Source organism: Zeus faber (genome assembly GCF_960531495.2).
Source record: "Zeus faber genome assembly, chromosome: 16".
In the NCBI taxonomy this organism is placed as follows: domain Eukaryota; kingdom Metazoa; phylum Chordata; class Actinopteri; order Zeiformes; family Zeidae; genus Zeus; species Zeus faber.
This window is the reverse complement of record NC_137202.1, coordinates 15,111,606-15,127,343: the sequence shown is the minus strand read 5'-3', so window position 1 is coordinate 15,127,343 and position 15,738 is coordinate 15,111,606. Positions and strand designations below refer to the sequence as shown.

General features: G+C 45.5%; 1 protein-coding gene across 1 annotated transcript in view; it reads right to left on the bottom strand.

Annotated features, from left to right (window-relative positions):
- Positions 1-593: 593 nt before the first annotated feature.
- wdpcp (WD repeat containing planar cell polarity effector) overlaps positions 594-15,738 on the bottom strand; it is a gene marked incomplete at its 5' end in the record, with an annotated part of 56,158 nt that continues 41,013 nt past the window's right edge. The window contains 5 exons of the mRNA XM_080016747.1: positions 594-802; positions 1,209-1,240; positions 2,290-2,381; positions 5,933-6,062; positions 13,627-13,726. Of these exons, the coding sequence (XP_079872873.1) occupies positions 749-802; positions 1,209-1,240; positions 2,290-2,381; positions 5,933-6,062; positions 13,627-13,726 (408 nt within the window). The 3' untranslated portion in view covers positions 594-748. The remainder of the gene's footprint in view (positions 803-1,208; positions 1,241-2,289; positions 2,382-5,932; positions 6,063-13,626; positions 13,727-15,738) is intronic.

The window sequence follows — 15,738 nt, the reverse complement described above, 5'->3', positions numbered from 1 at the left end:
CATATGCACAAAGAGCCGTGCGCGCACGCACACACGCACACACGCACACACGCACACACACACACACACACACACACACACACACACACACACACACACACACACACACACACACACACACACACACACACACACACTCTCACCAGATATGTACACAGCGTAAACCCAGCGTAGCCCTGGAACATTCAATATCAGTGCTGATGGAGGTAGGAGCGTTTATTCAGTGCAGTCTGAATAATGGTGAGATTTGGAACCCGTTCAGTGTTTTTTTGTGAAGGCGAGGCCTCGGCGTGTAAAAATATATTTTGTTTTCTTCCAAGGTGCACTCTGCCGGTGTTTTCATGAAGACGCTCCAAGCCACCGGAATCCACCGCCACGGTGATCTAAGAAACGTTCGCCCGCTTTGACTTTATTTGTCACGGCACGTCCGCGACCGTTTCCTATCGTTTTCTTTCTGGTCGTAGGCAGAGAACTACATCTCGCAGCCAAAATCTACAGTACAAAGGTAAAAGACAAGATGTTCTTCGCCACGCATTTTATTAAAAAAAAGAGAAAGAAAAAAGAGAGGTGTTTCCGACGGAGGTGACGCTGCCGGGTGTAAAATGTCCGACCAAACCCTCTTCCCCATAGTCTGTTTCCTCCCCCGATCCGTGTCCCTCACGGTGAAAAACCTTTTTCAGCCCGGTGAAGGTCGACGCCGCCGTCCGCTTGGGGGAAGACGATGACTTTTTATTTTTTGCTTGTTTCTCTACACCGATCCCAGATGAATGACTTGGAGCGTCCCCGGGTCGCCGTCTCCTTTCTGGGAAATAAACAACCACAACAACAATATCACAGCTGCGGTCGCACTGTATGCAGGAGTGCGGTCATTTCAGCACTAGCGGCATAGACGTCGTAAAAAAAATTATTCGAGAGGTTTCAGTTGATATAGCTATCTAAAGTCAATAATTTGAAAGTGTATTTTAGGGGGTTAGTAATAAAGAACTTGCTATTCTCCATATCTACATCCTTCCCCTTTGCAACCCTTCTACGCCACCTCAACTCATTTAGACACACACACACACACACACACACACACACACACACACACACACACACACACACACACACACACACACACACACACACACACACACACACACACACACACACACACCGGAGGAAGCCATGTAAACATTCGTCACAATTTACGAAAACAATCCACTTACATTTGCGTCGCCCTTGTCACCCGGAGTGAGTTCTGCCGAAACAACAGTGACGGATGGAAAGTGTCAGACACAAATCTTCACCTGACGCGACGCTCGAACAGGTCGAGTAATTGCTCTGAACATTAACCATTCATAATCACACACAAAAGGCCCCTCAGCGCGAGGGACGCCTGAGTTCACGCATGTACGCGTGCAGGCATTCCTGAAAGCACACAAACTGCACATTCCCACATACACACACACGCCGATGTAGGCACGTGTGTGTGTGTGTGTGTGTGTGCAAAGACACACGCCACGTCTTGGACTCACACACACACACACACAGACTTAATTTACAGTTATGCCTCGTCTTGGACACACACACAGACTTAATTTACAGTTACGCCTCGTCTTGAACACGCACGCACGCACGCACGCACGCACGCACGCACGCACGCACACGCACACGCACACGCACACACACACACACACACACACGTTAAAAAGCCTGTATTGGTTACGTGCTCACTCAGTAGGTTGGACACGTAACCCGTCCTGCGTTTGGAATACAAACTGTTGTCTGTCAGGCGATCTGCGTCGCTCTGAGCCTCATGTTAATAAGGTTGTGATTGACATTAAAACCTTGGCGCCTGCCACCCGGCTTTTTTTTTATTTTATTTTTTTTACATAAAATGGCGATGAAAATTCCTCCCAATAGCCTAGAGTCCGGATTATCAAATGACTGAGCGATTTGGTACCGAGACAACTGTTAATCGCCCGAAAAATGGAATTATTAAAATGGTGAGAAAGGCAAAGGAGGGGGGTGGGGAAGAAGTCATGTTTTCATAATGCATTTTTTCTTTCCCCCCCTCGTAATGGCCAGTGACTCACCTCAAACGTCTGAAACCAGAACTGAGCTCATCACAGGCTGCGCTTACAGCATAAAACCCCAGAACTGTCCTGGCACTTTAAATGCTCAAACTGGCAGGCTGGATATTACAAGTGTCTTTTTTTTTCAGTTATACGGGCTACATACATTATATAAACGGCGTGCGCACGCACGCACACACACACACACACACACACACATACACGCGCACACCTGTTTGTCTCCACGCCCAGATGGCATCTGCGCTCAAGGTAAAACGCAAGTTCTCCTCACGTTGTCTTCTTTGATTGGTTCCTCTCGCAGCCCTGCAGACCAATCAGAACGGAGTTGTTTACATTTGGTGAACATCTTTTTTTTAAATTTTATTATATCTGTTATGAACAAAGGGGAATCACAGTAAGAAGCGGAATAGATTTTTATGATGGAGCAGCCCTACACCGACCAGCGCATTGATCCGCATTAGTGGTGCTAGATGTCTGGCTGCAGCCGGTAAAGCAGAAGACACATTGGCAGGTGAAGAACCACGACTTTCAGCGTCTTTTCTTCTAAAATAATGTTGAGTTAGTGAAGTGGTGTAAGTGATGCACCAACATTTAAAATTCTTGGCCAAGGTTTAAGCCAGATTTCCGGACACTGGCCAAATACCAAATACGGCGTACCAAGTAGTCTGCTGGTATTTCTTCATTCATTTGCCAATAGGTTTTTGCCTTTCATTTTGGCTTTTTAATGAAAATCTTGCATTGAAAGTGAATGTTATGAGCAATGCAAGATTCACGCTGCATAAACGAGAAAGAATGCAAAGCGTACAAATAGAGTAACGAGCTTGGCGGTAAATACCAGATTTTGTATTCCCTGGTAAGTTCCTAATTTCGTTACATTGATGGTGTGGTGTGTTCCCATGAGGGAGGGGTAGCCTATCATAACTTGACCAAATCAAACCGAGAGCGCCGAGACGGAACCTAACTTGAATACTTTTCGTCGCTGAGAGCTCTCCATCTTGTAACAGCTACTCCAATGTCTAATACCAGCCCTTTCTTTGTCTGGGATTCTTTTGTACCACGCATAGGTCTTCTTTGTTCCAGAGGCTTCGGGGCTTTCTGCACCGCGTTTTGAGTCCGTTAACTTGCTTCTTTTAACAGGAAATTGTTGCTGTCCAGAGAGATAGACTGACTATACACCGGGTAACCAGGTGATGCCAACACAGAGAAAAGATGCTGCAATCACAGCACTAGCTGAGAATTTCACTTTTTATTTAGTGTATGTCAAAAAAAAAAAAAAAAAGGATCAAAAGTCATCTTGTGATATCCTAATGTGAGATTTACAAATGGACACCATATCCATTATTGCACCTTTGGGTGCAAGTGTTTGGTTCACAACTGCTCTTGACTAGTCAATTCAGTCGCATCTCCGCACAGTGGTCTGAGGCACAAGGAAAGCCGCATAATATTTTAACAGAGGGATGAAAACTGATGGAGGGGGGTTAATAGTCATCAAGGGAACATTGGGCCGCTTCCCAGATTTCCCCTCTTCTTTCTCTCTCGCTCGCTCGCCGACAAACGGATTTGTGAGCGCGGCATCGTCAAGGAGCCCCCAAACCGCCATTGTGATCTTCGCCATTCCTCCCTCTCTGCCTCTGGCTCTCTCCTTCTCTCTCGCTCTCTCTCTCTCTCGCTCTCAATGAGCCAAGCAGGGACGGGGGAAGGCGGGTGCGCCTTAAAGCCTGCCCGACTGTGTCTCAGCTAAGCTGCCGCTGGCTCCACATAAGGAACAATGAAACTTCATCGGAGACCAGATTACTAAATACTCAAAAGTAGGGGAGAAATGGTGTTGATGAAAAGAGAGAAAAGGCTTGGGAGGACTTAGTGTCTTTTCTCCCCTCATTGGCTATCATCTTTGGGGAGGTGTGGTGATCTGATGCATTAGCCACCGTCAGCAGCGCAAGGGAGACGTGGGCTGCAATGACTGGGCCCATGGCTGACAAATCACCCTAACCCTCCTTACCACTCTCTCTCCTTTTCCCTTGTACTGTTTAAAAAAAAATAAATAAATAAAATAAAGAGCTTAAGTCAGACCGTCATTTGCTCTCTCTCTCTCTCTCTCTCTCTCTCTCTCTCTCTCTCTCTCTCTCTCTCTCTCTCTCTCTCTCTCTCTCTCTCTCTCTCTCTCTCTCTCTCTCTCTCTCTCTCTCTCTCTCTCTCTCTCTCTCTCTCTCTCTCTCTCTCTCTCTCTCTGACCGCCTTGTTTAAATTGCCTGATAGGAAGGGATTTGGGATAGATGGAGGGGGCTTAGAGGGGAGAGAGAGAGAGAGAGAGATGGGGTGTGGTGGTGGTGGTGGTGTCATCAGTGTTACAGTCAAACAGCCATGAAAAGCCTATGAGGATGAAGAGAACAAATGCACCATTTTATCTAATGCACACAAATCCTATATTAATACTTCAATATGTTATTTGGGGTATGACATGGAATTGTCCCGTTCCCAGTCCCTCAATAATAGAGACATGGATGTCTCTATTTGTCCAGTGTATGTGTGTGTGTGTGTGTGTGAGAGAGAGAGAGCAAAAGAAAGAGAGGAATGCCTTTCTTTTGTCTTAAGTCACACTGTTTCAAGATGGCATTCATGCGGATGACAGTATTAAACAATCAGCCCAAAACAGCAAGTACTGTCTACACTCCAGAGACTAATGTTTAGGGGCAAGTGTGTGTGTATGTGGAGGAGAAATGGGGCAGGGGGGTGATAAGCACTATAGCTATATGCCTTTGACATTTAAAATTTGGATGGACTGATGTCCTCTAAGCTCGTTGGATCATGTAGTATATTTAAGCCCAGACAAACATGTGCTGACAAACACCCAGACACAGATCTAACAGTAGTGCTATTTAATATTATTACTACAGTACAATAACATCGGTAAACAGTAGAAATCTGTCATTCAACCTTTTTAATACCAAGGACCATCAATATGATAGGCATTAGGCCATGGACTCCATTTGGTAAAATTTTGTTTCTGGGACCCCAATCTGTGGGGATTTTAATTGTTAGAAATTATAAGTTATCATCTGGTTATTATTAAATCAAGCAATATAGCTTAAATGTAGTCGTTTAATGGTCTTAAAGGCTGTTTTCGAGGAAAGTCATCTTATCTTCTGAACTTATGAAGATCATGTCTACAACTATTATGCTTACTTCTCAAATGTTGTTGACGCTACCGATCCCTAGCATAGCTTAATATTATATTCAAGATTCAAGAGGTTTATTCGTCACATACATATATACTTCCATACATATATGCAGCGAAATGTCAATGCAACGCACCCAGTGATTATGCACAATATGTTCCAGACTGAACACAATAATAATATAAAAGCGTCAATATTATTCTCCAAAGATACACATTATCAATATCAAGGTATTCAGTCAAAAGTGTTACATGCTATTGTGGCAGATCCGATCCAAGTGGCGTTTTCAGGGCCCTCCGACACAGGCGATGGGGTTGAAAACACACCGGTTTATTGTAGAGAGTGGGCTAGGTGGAACAAGCCCCAGAGCAGATGGACACGTGTCATGACAAGGGCTCCTCCCTGTGTGAGTGTGGGGATGGGGCTTTTACCTGTAGCTTGCTAGACCAATCAGCGAGCAGCGAGCAACAAACGTACAGCCACACTGATCCTGGTCTCAAGCACCGAGACCCAAGACAGGTGTGGCTGCTCAAACCACACCCTAGTTATGATATTTGATTTTGTCTCCTCTCTGCTACCTCTCTGCTTAGTGGTCCGTTTGCACCTATTATGACATTTCCCAAACCTACAGGGGCAACATGTATACCGGTAACCGCCACACACCGAAACTAAACTCACGTGGGAGGGTTCAGAGAGGAAACTCCGGTTGCATCCTGGTTCCTGTCCTGCTGTCTGCCGATTGGCTCATCTGTCCGTCTGTCACTGAGGGTGGAGCCACAGAACCCATCCTTCCCCTTTACAGACTCTTCTAGAAGAGAAAAATCACAGACACACACACGCACACGCACGAACACACACACACACACACACACACACACACACACACACACATACCTTGTATGGTCAAGGGATTTACATGGCACTTACACAACAAGTGTAAGTGCCATGTAAGTGCCAGAGTAGCACTCAATTAGTCACCTGGGAGAACGAAAGAGGAAAGAGAGAGACAGAGAGAGAGAGAGAGAGAGAGAGAGAGAGAGAGAGAAGCACACAAACAACAACCACGAAAAGTTAGCAACGGGAAGACACGTGAAAAGGAGAAAAAGAGAGAGAGCGATGGAAGTATTAAAAGCCAAACAGCGGAACACGAACAAAGCTGTCAGTAGAGCTGAGGAAGACATACACACACCCCCCCCCACACTTTACCAACACACTGCCACTAACAGGCTTTTCCCCTGATCAAGACGACCAGAACACAGCGAGAGAGAGAGAGAGAGACAGAGATGTAGGAGGGAGGGAAAGAAGGAGGAGAGAAGGAGGAGAAGTGGATCCTAAGATAAAGCTCTTGTCTCCTCTTCCATTGAAAGGCCCCGCAGTCATATCAGCCTCGGTGGAGGGGGAGACGGGGTGGGGACGGGGGGCGCTGCTGGCTTCTTCTCTTGGCTAAACGCAGACCGAGGAGAGGGGAATATAGATACACAGAGGAAGAGAAAGAGGCCTTCCCTCGCCCGCCCACCTCCGACAATACCGTATCGCTTCGAATCAACACACTTGTCAGCCAGACAGATATAAGCGATTTAACGGTGCCGCTACAAAGGGGCTCGCTGCAATGCCAAAATGTGCTTATGTCGCCGCATCTGTATTTGTGTGTGTTTTCGCATGTGTGTGCAGATGTCCCCCCCTCCCCGTGTGCGAATCCGAGCCAAAGAGGAGGAAGTGTGGTAAATGGGTATCCCATGTACATATAAACACCAACATCTCTGTGCCCAATCTGATTTCAAGACCAGCCGACGTGAGCGCAGCAGAAAAAAAAAAAAAAAAAACGAACCCAAAACGCTTACATCCTAGCAGGCGGTTCAAAGTAGTGTCGCGGCGCCCGGCGCATCTTTCTCGACACAAAAGCGCAGAGATGTGCAAATTGGGAGATTATTACACTCGTGTTCCAATGCAAACATTTAGGAATCGGTGGGTTGTTTTCGCGCCTGACGACATCTTGGGCCCAAGAATCCCTTATTTCCAGATGTGTTTGCGAGAAGACATTTCATCCAGAAGTCAGTTCACGACCTCACATGTTGATGAGGTGTGCAACTGTAAACAAAGGCTGCGGCATCCAAACCACCTAAAAACGATCAACATCCGCAGGGGAGGACACAGTCGCGGTTATAGAGGCAGAAAATTTGTTTCTTGAATAATGGATCCGTATGAAATGCAAAGTCAAAGCAAACCATCACATGCTTTTATTTTGCTATGCAAGTAGTGCTGTGTTTGACATATTGTGCGTTTGCCAAACCGCCCCTCCCCCCCCCCCTTGCTGAGGTGGAACGTCAGCGTTTAATCATATTTACAAAAGTATATTTGCTCTTGTCCTTGATTTAAAGAGATAATGGCACCTCAGCTGAAACAGGCAACGACTATCCGACCCTTCATGCGTTTCCCACGCCGGCTCATTCCTGGTTGCGGTCAGTCGGAGCTGGGGGGCTATCCCTGCCGACCGCACGCTTGAGGAATTTCCACTGCAGGGTCACATGCACTCACTCGCCCGGCATTCACGCCTATCGAAATTCTAGAATCCTCGATTAACCGAACCCAAAATGTCTTCGGAGGTGGTGGCGGGAAAACTGATGCCCGGCGCTCATAAGCTTCGAATCAGTCCAAAGCTCACTCAGCGAGTCAACGGTTGGAGATGCGTAAGGGCTTCAGTGACCTTCTTCTGTGACACTGAGGGAGGACGGATTTTCCTTAATAGTGGAGTGTTGCGTGTTTGCGCTCCTGGGAGTCTTACTTCTGGGCCTGGCCGCACATTCGACATCTATTTACGGAATGGCCACTGACTTCCGTGATTACGGCCTCGACTTTAGTGTCCGAGGAAGACGGGTGGAACCGTTTCCGGGCTCCACCTCCTGTGCCCATGGCCCATGGCCCATGGTGAGGACAGTGTCTATTTGCCTTCATAAGAGCATCCATAAGGTCACATCTCAGGTGTCTGTGGGATGTATGTTGAGACGTTTATTTGTCTGCAAAAGGCACAAACGTCATTTAACATTTGTACAGGAAAATGCCAGGACGGGCCAGGCCCTGAAGAGAGAGGCCTTCGGGGGAGCACCTTGGTTTACATTAGCAAAACAGGTCTTACGCTAGCTGAGATACTATTAGGCTGTAATATGTTAAACAGTTTACATACACAATACTTAACAATTTTTATTATTTTGGGGCCTGTGGATATGAAACTTGCAGATAAAACAACTAAGCCTTTGCAGAAATTAATGCACTGTTAAATAATCATGAGCCCACTGGGAATCTTTTCCACTGGCACTTTCATCTTTGTGGGAATGTTAGTGGTTATTAAGTGTGTTTATTCATTACACAACCTCTGTGTACTTTCCTCCTCAATACACATTCATAACCGTCTGCAACACACTCACCTTCAGTTATCCTTGTAACATATGAGCATGTTCAAAAAAGTCATATTGGGTTACTGTCCCATAACTCACAGAACACATGCAGATATGTGTATGCATACAGATTCATATACACGTGGTTCTAACACACACACACACACACACACACACACACACACACACACACACACACACACACACACACACACACACACACACACACACACACACACACACACACACACACACACACACATCATTAACAGTTACCTACACCAAGGGCTGTAATGCCTGAAAGTGATATTGACAGATTTGCACATTTACACACAGATACAAGCACACTGACATGCGGGTACATATGTATTGACACCATTTTTCTCAAATGTCTCTTCATGTACCACGTTTGTTCACTGACACACTCTCCTCTGTGTATACTGTAGGTGTGTATTCAGACCACAAGGGTGAACAGCCGGTCTACCTCAGGTACCGTCACTCAACACTTGTGACCGGTGACGAACTGTGCATGTGTATTCTGGCAGTCTGTCTTAGAGGATGACACCGGCTGCTTCTGTCTGCTTCAGGGTTTGGTCGAAAGGAGAAAGCTATCTGGAACAGGGCCGTATCATTACCAGTTATTATGGTATGCGCATTATGTATGTTATTCATATCATGTCAAAATACTAAGCATTCATTTTGTTATTGTTAAAATAACAATATGTTATAATTATTATAACTATTATTAGTAGTATTATTACTAATATTATTATTAATAATAATACAATATTATCATGTATTATTATTATTACTTATTTATTTCTACTACTAATAGTTATTATATAATATTTATATTATATTTATTTTCATTTTGCCACAATTCCCCACAATATTATGGGGTCTCAGGAATATAAGAACTACTGAACATTAGAGCCTTCTTTCAATTAAAAAAATATAGAACTATATATATATATATGTAACTGACAAGAGCAGAAATCGCAGGATTTTGTTCTATTTTTGTGTTTATCAGTGACTTGTTTTCTATTTTGTTTATTAGTGTCAGAGTCAAGTTTTCAAAAGATAATGATATATGTTTTTGTCTCATCTCACCTGCGACAATATTTCCAAATTTATTTTTTCTCTAGTTTTGTATTAATTGTTTTCATTCATTTATTGTCTCGTATCAAATGTGTGTGCTTCATTTTTGCATTTTGCATATTTCCCTGCCTGATGACACCTAGGGCTCAAAAGTCAGTTATTTCAGATGTGTCGTGAGAAGACATTTCATCCAGAAGCGTTTGGCATACAAGCCGAATATGCTGTCAGTTCACAACCTCACATGTTGATGAGGTGTGGAATTGTAAACAACGGCTGTGGTATCCAAAGTACCTAAAACAATCAACATCCGCAGGGGAGGACACAGTCACAGTTACTGAGGCAGAAAATATGTTTCTTAAATAATGGATCCGTATGAAATGCAAAGTCAAAGCAAACCATCACATGCTTTTATTTTGCTATGCAAGTAGCGCTATGTTTGTATCTGTGTTTGATACATTGTGGTTTTGCCAAACTGGCCTCCGTATGTCTGGCTGAGGAGGAACATCAGCATTTAATTATATTTACAAAAACATATTTGCTTTTGTCCTTCATTTTTGCATTACATGGCTTAAAAGTAATGTGACATATTTAAGACTGAATTCAACTCCACATATTGCTCAGGTCCCCACATTGAAGTGTGAGTGCAGGCTCTGAGGGAAACAAAAAAAAAAAAAAAAAAAAGCTCCTACTCCAGTTATCTGCCCATCCTTCTGTCCTTAAAGTCAATTTACCTTTATTTGCAAGACACAGATATTTAATAATGTTGGAGAACATTACAGAAAAAGAGTTAAAAAAAAATAAAAGCATGTGAAAATAAAAAGGGACACATGCAATTCAAATTGGAAATGGGAATTTGTGATTATTTAAAATCTCTTGTTCCCCTGCGACACCCGAACACCACACCCATTTAATTTCAGGTGCAGGTAGAGTTCTCCTGGCATCCGCCAAACCCAGATTGGTCCATCAGACGCCAGATGGTGAAGCGTGATTCATCACATCAGAGAATACGTTTCCACTGTTCCAGTCCAATGGTGGATGCAGAGTCCACCATGCTTTACACAACTCCAGCTTTACACAACTAACGCCTTACACAACTCCAGCAAATGCTTGGCAGTGCGCATGGTTATCTTTGGCTTGTGTGGAGCTGCATGGCCCACAGAAACCCATTTCATGAAGCTCCCGACGCATGGTTCTTGTGCTGAAGTTGCTTCCAGAAGCAGTTTGGAACTCGGTAGTGAGTGTTGCAACCGTGGACAGAACATTTTTACGCGCAACACATGTCAGCAATCGACGCCGACGTTCTGTGAACTGGTGTGGCCTACCGCTTTGTGGTTAAGCTGTTGTTGCTTCTAGACGTTTCCACTTGAGAGTAACAGAAGTTATGGTTTTGACCCCGGCCGGTCCAGCAGGGCAGGAATTTGATGAATCGAATTGTTGGAAAGGTGGCATCCTATGCCAGTGCCACACGCTTCCTCATTCTACTGCAAATGTTTGTCTAAGGAGACTGCATGACTGTATGCTTCATCTCTTGCACCTGTTAGCAATGGGTGTGGCTCATATAGCCAAAACCATTCAATTGGAAGGGATGTACAGTGTCCACATGCTGTTTGGCTATGAAGCGTATGTATGTGTGCATATGTTCATTAAAGTTGATGTTTGGACGCTCACTCGGGTCCCTGGGAGTCAAGAGTTGTGCTCGACGGCGCGGGGCGGCCGTGCCAGAAGCAACGGACTTATTCTCTATTCATGACATGGCTGTCCAGCCCTGCGAGTGTTCCGCCCGCTCGTCTCAACGCTGACACATTGTACAAGACGCAACAAGAGCGCAGACACAAATCAATTCCAATCCGATCAATTCTTAGGCACCACTGGCTGTGACGGCATGCTTTTCTCCCCTCTTGGGCGTGTTAACAAATGGCACACAACATTCTTAGTCAATCAATTTACCCTTTAATATGCTTGGCTGACGTGTGTGTTTATCTTTGAATTTGAATGAAAGAAGAATATGAGGTGACTTAGACGGAGCACGCGCACACACAGACACACACACACACACAGACACACACACAGACACACACAGACACACACAGACACAGACACACACACACACACACACACATTGATCTGGTCAGTGAGGCAGTGATGCGAACTGGACAGGCTTGGTTGGAAGGACAGTAGACACCCCCACCCTCACCTCCCCACCCCACAGGAGGGTCTTGGGGCCATATTGGCAGCGCTGGGGAGCCCAAACAGCCTCATTCACATCTAATTGGCTCATTTGAACCATTAACATCTCCTAAGTGCTACCGAGGACACGTCACTCGTTTATCCCCCCGGCTACACTCCTCCGCCATCCTCCATCTTCCCCTCCTCCTTTGTGATTCATTGTCTATTCTGCCTATTCCCCCCTTCCTTCCTTCCTTCCTTCTCCCCGTCCTCTCTCCATCTTTCTCGGGTCCAGCTGACCAAGGACAGGAGGTGCTCCAGGTGAAGAAGCTAAATCATGGAGGACGTAATTAAGAGGCTTATGAGGAGGAACGGGCATGAACATGTCTGGGTGCGTGCTGTGCCCCACCCCGCAGCCGCATGCAAACAGGCCTCACAGTTATGCTCATTTCCATTCGCACAAACACACACACACAGGCCAGCACCGCCTAAGGTATTGACCTTATGCTTTGGAGTTAAATACCTCTCTGACTTCATTGTGTTTTCTGAAATTGTGCACTGCAGAGACAGATCACGCACGCACGCACACACGCGCGCACGCACGCACGCACATAGCTTTGTTGTGTGTGTCAAGCACCGGCGAAGGACTCAAATATGTTCATCTAGTTCCCTCCGAAATTTGAATGTTCCTTGCTCACCTGTCGGCCTTTGAAACGTCTGTGCAATGAAGTGTGTGTGTGTGTGTGTGTGTGTGTGTGTGTGTGTGTGTGTGTGTGTGTGTGTGTGTGTGTGTGTGTGTGTGTGTCTGGGCCTGATCCCCTCTGGTATGTGTTCTCTGGAGTGTGTGTCAAAGGGCCACGGCACTGCTTGAAGTTGAGCCATGATTAAAACTGGACATTCAGTGCTTTTGTCCTCCTCCATTTTCAACAAAATAATCTAAATTTAGATCATCTTCAGGCTTCAGTTTGCCATTCCAACTTGCAATTTGTGCATTTTTGATGTAAGATAATATAATTGCCAATATTCTAAATTTGTAAAACATACTCAAATCAATGTATATTTGATATTTTTTAGCATAGGTGTAAAAGTTGTAATGTTATGTTATTTTACATTGCCATTACCTTTACAAGTAACACTATTTGTTTCACGTTCCCTCTCATGATAGCTTAATTTTTGTTCTAATTTAGATACTGCATTTCAACTAGTTAAAGGAAAAAAATTTTTTTTAAATATATATATTTTTTTAATCATGCACCATCAAGTCCAAGGAAAGATCCAGGTTCTCATTTTAAACGTATTCAAATTTTATGAATTAACTCATCAGCAATCTGAAAGTGAAATCAGTTGACCAATAATGAATGTTTTCTTTTAAGGACAATTTCCATTCTCTTTGTCCTTAAAGGCATACAATTGTAAAGCGATTTCTTAACTACAGTACACTTTCACAAAGTCCCCCCCATTTTTTATCGGCAAACATCAAATATTAACCTTTACACAGGGCTGGATGTTACAGTCCCTTATGCTATTAAGCTGCGCGGGCTGTTAGTGAAAAGCGAAACGGAAGTTCAAAATGGTGGCACGTGAGAGCAGGCGTGTCATTAGGCTTATCAATGAGGCCGCTCCTGTAGCTGATGTAAAAAAAGACAGATAATGAAATGAAAATCCTGAAGTCACATTTGGAGCCTTTTCGGAAAGATGTTGTGATTACTTTCTTACCGGTGGGCCGGTCGGCTTGGGCCTCGATTTCATTTGCCTTCCTTTTGGCCACATCCGCCAGTATCACCTCACCCTTATCACCGGCAACATAATGGAGGTCCTTTGAAGGTAATGCAAGAAAAGAAAGAAATGTTAACGTTAAGAACATTAATCTAAAATGAATCTGGGCTCCGGTGACAATAGTTTTTCTTTTTGGAAGGCGGGAGGATGGGTGGGTGGAGAATGTGTGTGTGTGTGTGTGTGTGTGTGTGTGCGTGCTGCGTGTGTGTGCGCGCGCGTGCTTGTTTGACGAGAGAAACAGATAAAATATGAGTCGTTTGAAGCCAGACATCAGAAAGCCCACGGGTTGGATGAAATACCGCTCCCTCAAAAAAAAAAAAAAAAAACTTTGAAATCAGTGTGCTTGGAACCCCCCCCCCGGCCCCCCCTTGCCCCACGAGCCCTCTCTGGTTTTGAACCGGGGAGGGCTGGGACGCTGTGAGGAGGGAGTGGGGGCGGGGGGGCTGTTATCGGTCGCATTTCAAAAGTGGAAGAGGAGGCGAGGGGCGGTTCACCTTTTCGGAGGAGCCGGTATCCCCCTGCTCCGCGGAGAAACGCACCCGGCCGAGCATATTACTATATCAGCCGCTGACAATATCGGTTCCGGCGCGCGTCCCCGTCTGAGTTGAGCGCGACTATGCAGGCGGAGGATAAATGACTAAATGATGTCTGAGGGCTGATGTCGGAGCTCAGGCCTGTATGTACGCACGCTCGTCATTAGCAGGCGCACCTCATCAGACGAGCACTGTCATTTTAAGGCTTTCATGAAAAAAAATATATTTTTTGAGAGGGGGGGTTTCAGCCCTGGGCATATTTGATTTTACAGATTTGAGTTGAGGTTATAAGTTGAACATGGTTGCTGGTACTAGACTGAAACCCTAGACTGACTCAACCATATGGCGGCGAAGGCAATGGAAAAAAAAAAGGCCCTTTCTGCCTGCCATTTGCTGAGTTACTTTCACTTCTATTTACTTTAATACTTTATTCATCAAGTGCAAGTTATTGCCTTGATGAACTGGTTGATGATGGCCTTGCTCAGTGACTGCTAACTGGCACGCAAATATGAGACGTACACAGTATACATATAGGTCCGAATAATCCCTAAACTCAAGGCACTCTCAAGGAAACCGACGCACGGAGACATTTTACTTCCCGAAATAATCAGAGAGCGCCTGAACCCGAGTACCGCCGGCCTGAAAGGGGCTCCTCGGGAGCGCGCGGGGTTTCCCGGGGCTAAATGCAAGGGCTCAGGGCCCATCAAAGGGTAGGGCGCGTTAAGGAAAACCTTCCGCCTCAGCGACATCACAAGACTCTGGCGCCGCGACTCGGAGCTAGCCACAGAGCTAACACTCGCAGCTGTCTCACGCCGGCTGCACCCCCCCACACCCCCCTACCCCAACCTCTCCCTGCACCCGACCCTAATACCCACATATTGTATCCGTGCTTTTGTAGGCGATAAAGAAAGAAAAAGGTGTGTGTGTGTGTGTGTGTGTGTGTGTGTGTGTGTGTGTGTGTGTGTGTGTGTGTGTGTGTGTTGGGAAGGGGGGGTTCCCAAAAGAGGAGGGGGGAGCAAAGAGGGATTGGGTGGTGGGGATGGGGGAGGCGGGGGTAAAAGAGAGAGAGAGAGAGAGAGAGAGGGGTGCTGAAATTGAAGAGGCTGAATGGAGGCAGATTGGGTAATTATAGTGCAGTGCCAGCCCTCTGTGAAGCGGAGTTAAGGGGAAAATGTGAAAATGGCCGACGACAAAATGGCCTCAAAAGATCGTAAATCGGCTTGTGGGGCCTGAGGTGGATAATTCCTCCCGTGTGTGTGTGTGTGTGTGTGTGTGTGTGTGTGTGTGTGTGTGTGTGTGTGTGTGTGTGTGTGTGTGTGTGTGTGTGTGTGTGGTGTGTGAGAGAGGACGAACAAGGCCTCAAATAGATACGAGCGAGACTTCCCTAATTGATAACAAACAGAACGTCAACGACACGCAAGGCACGGAGGAGAAGGAGGAGCAGTTACAGTGAAACGACGGAGGATGAATAAAAACAGAGTGGTTTTTTTTACACATGTGATACGGAGAGTCAGAGAGG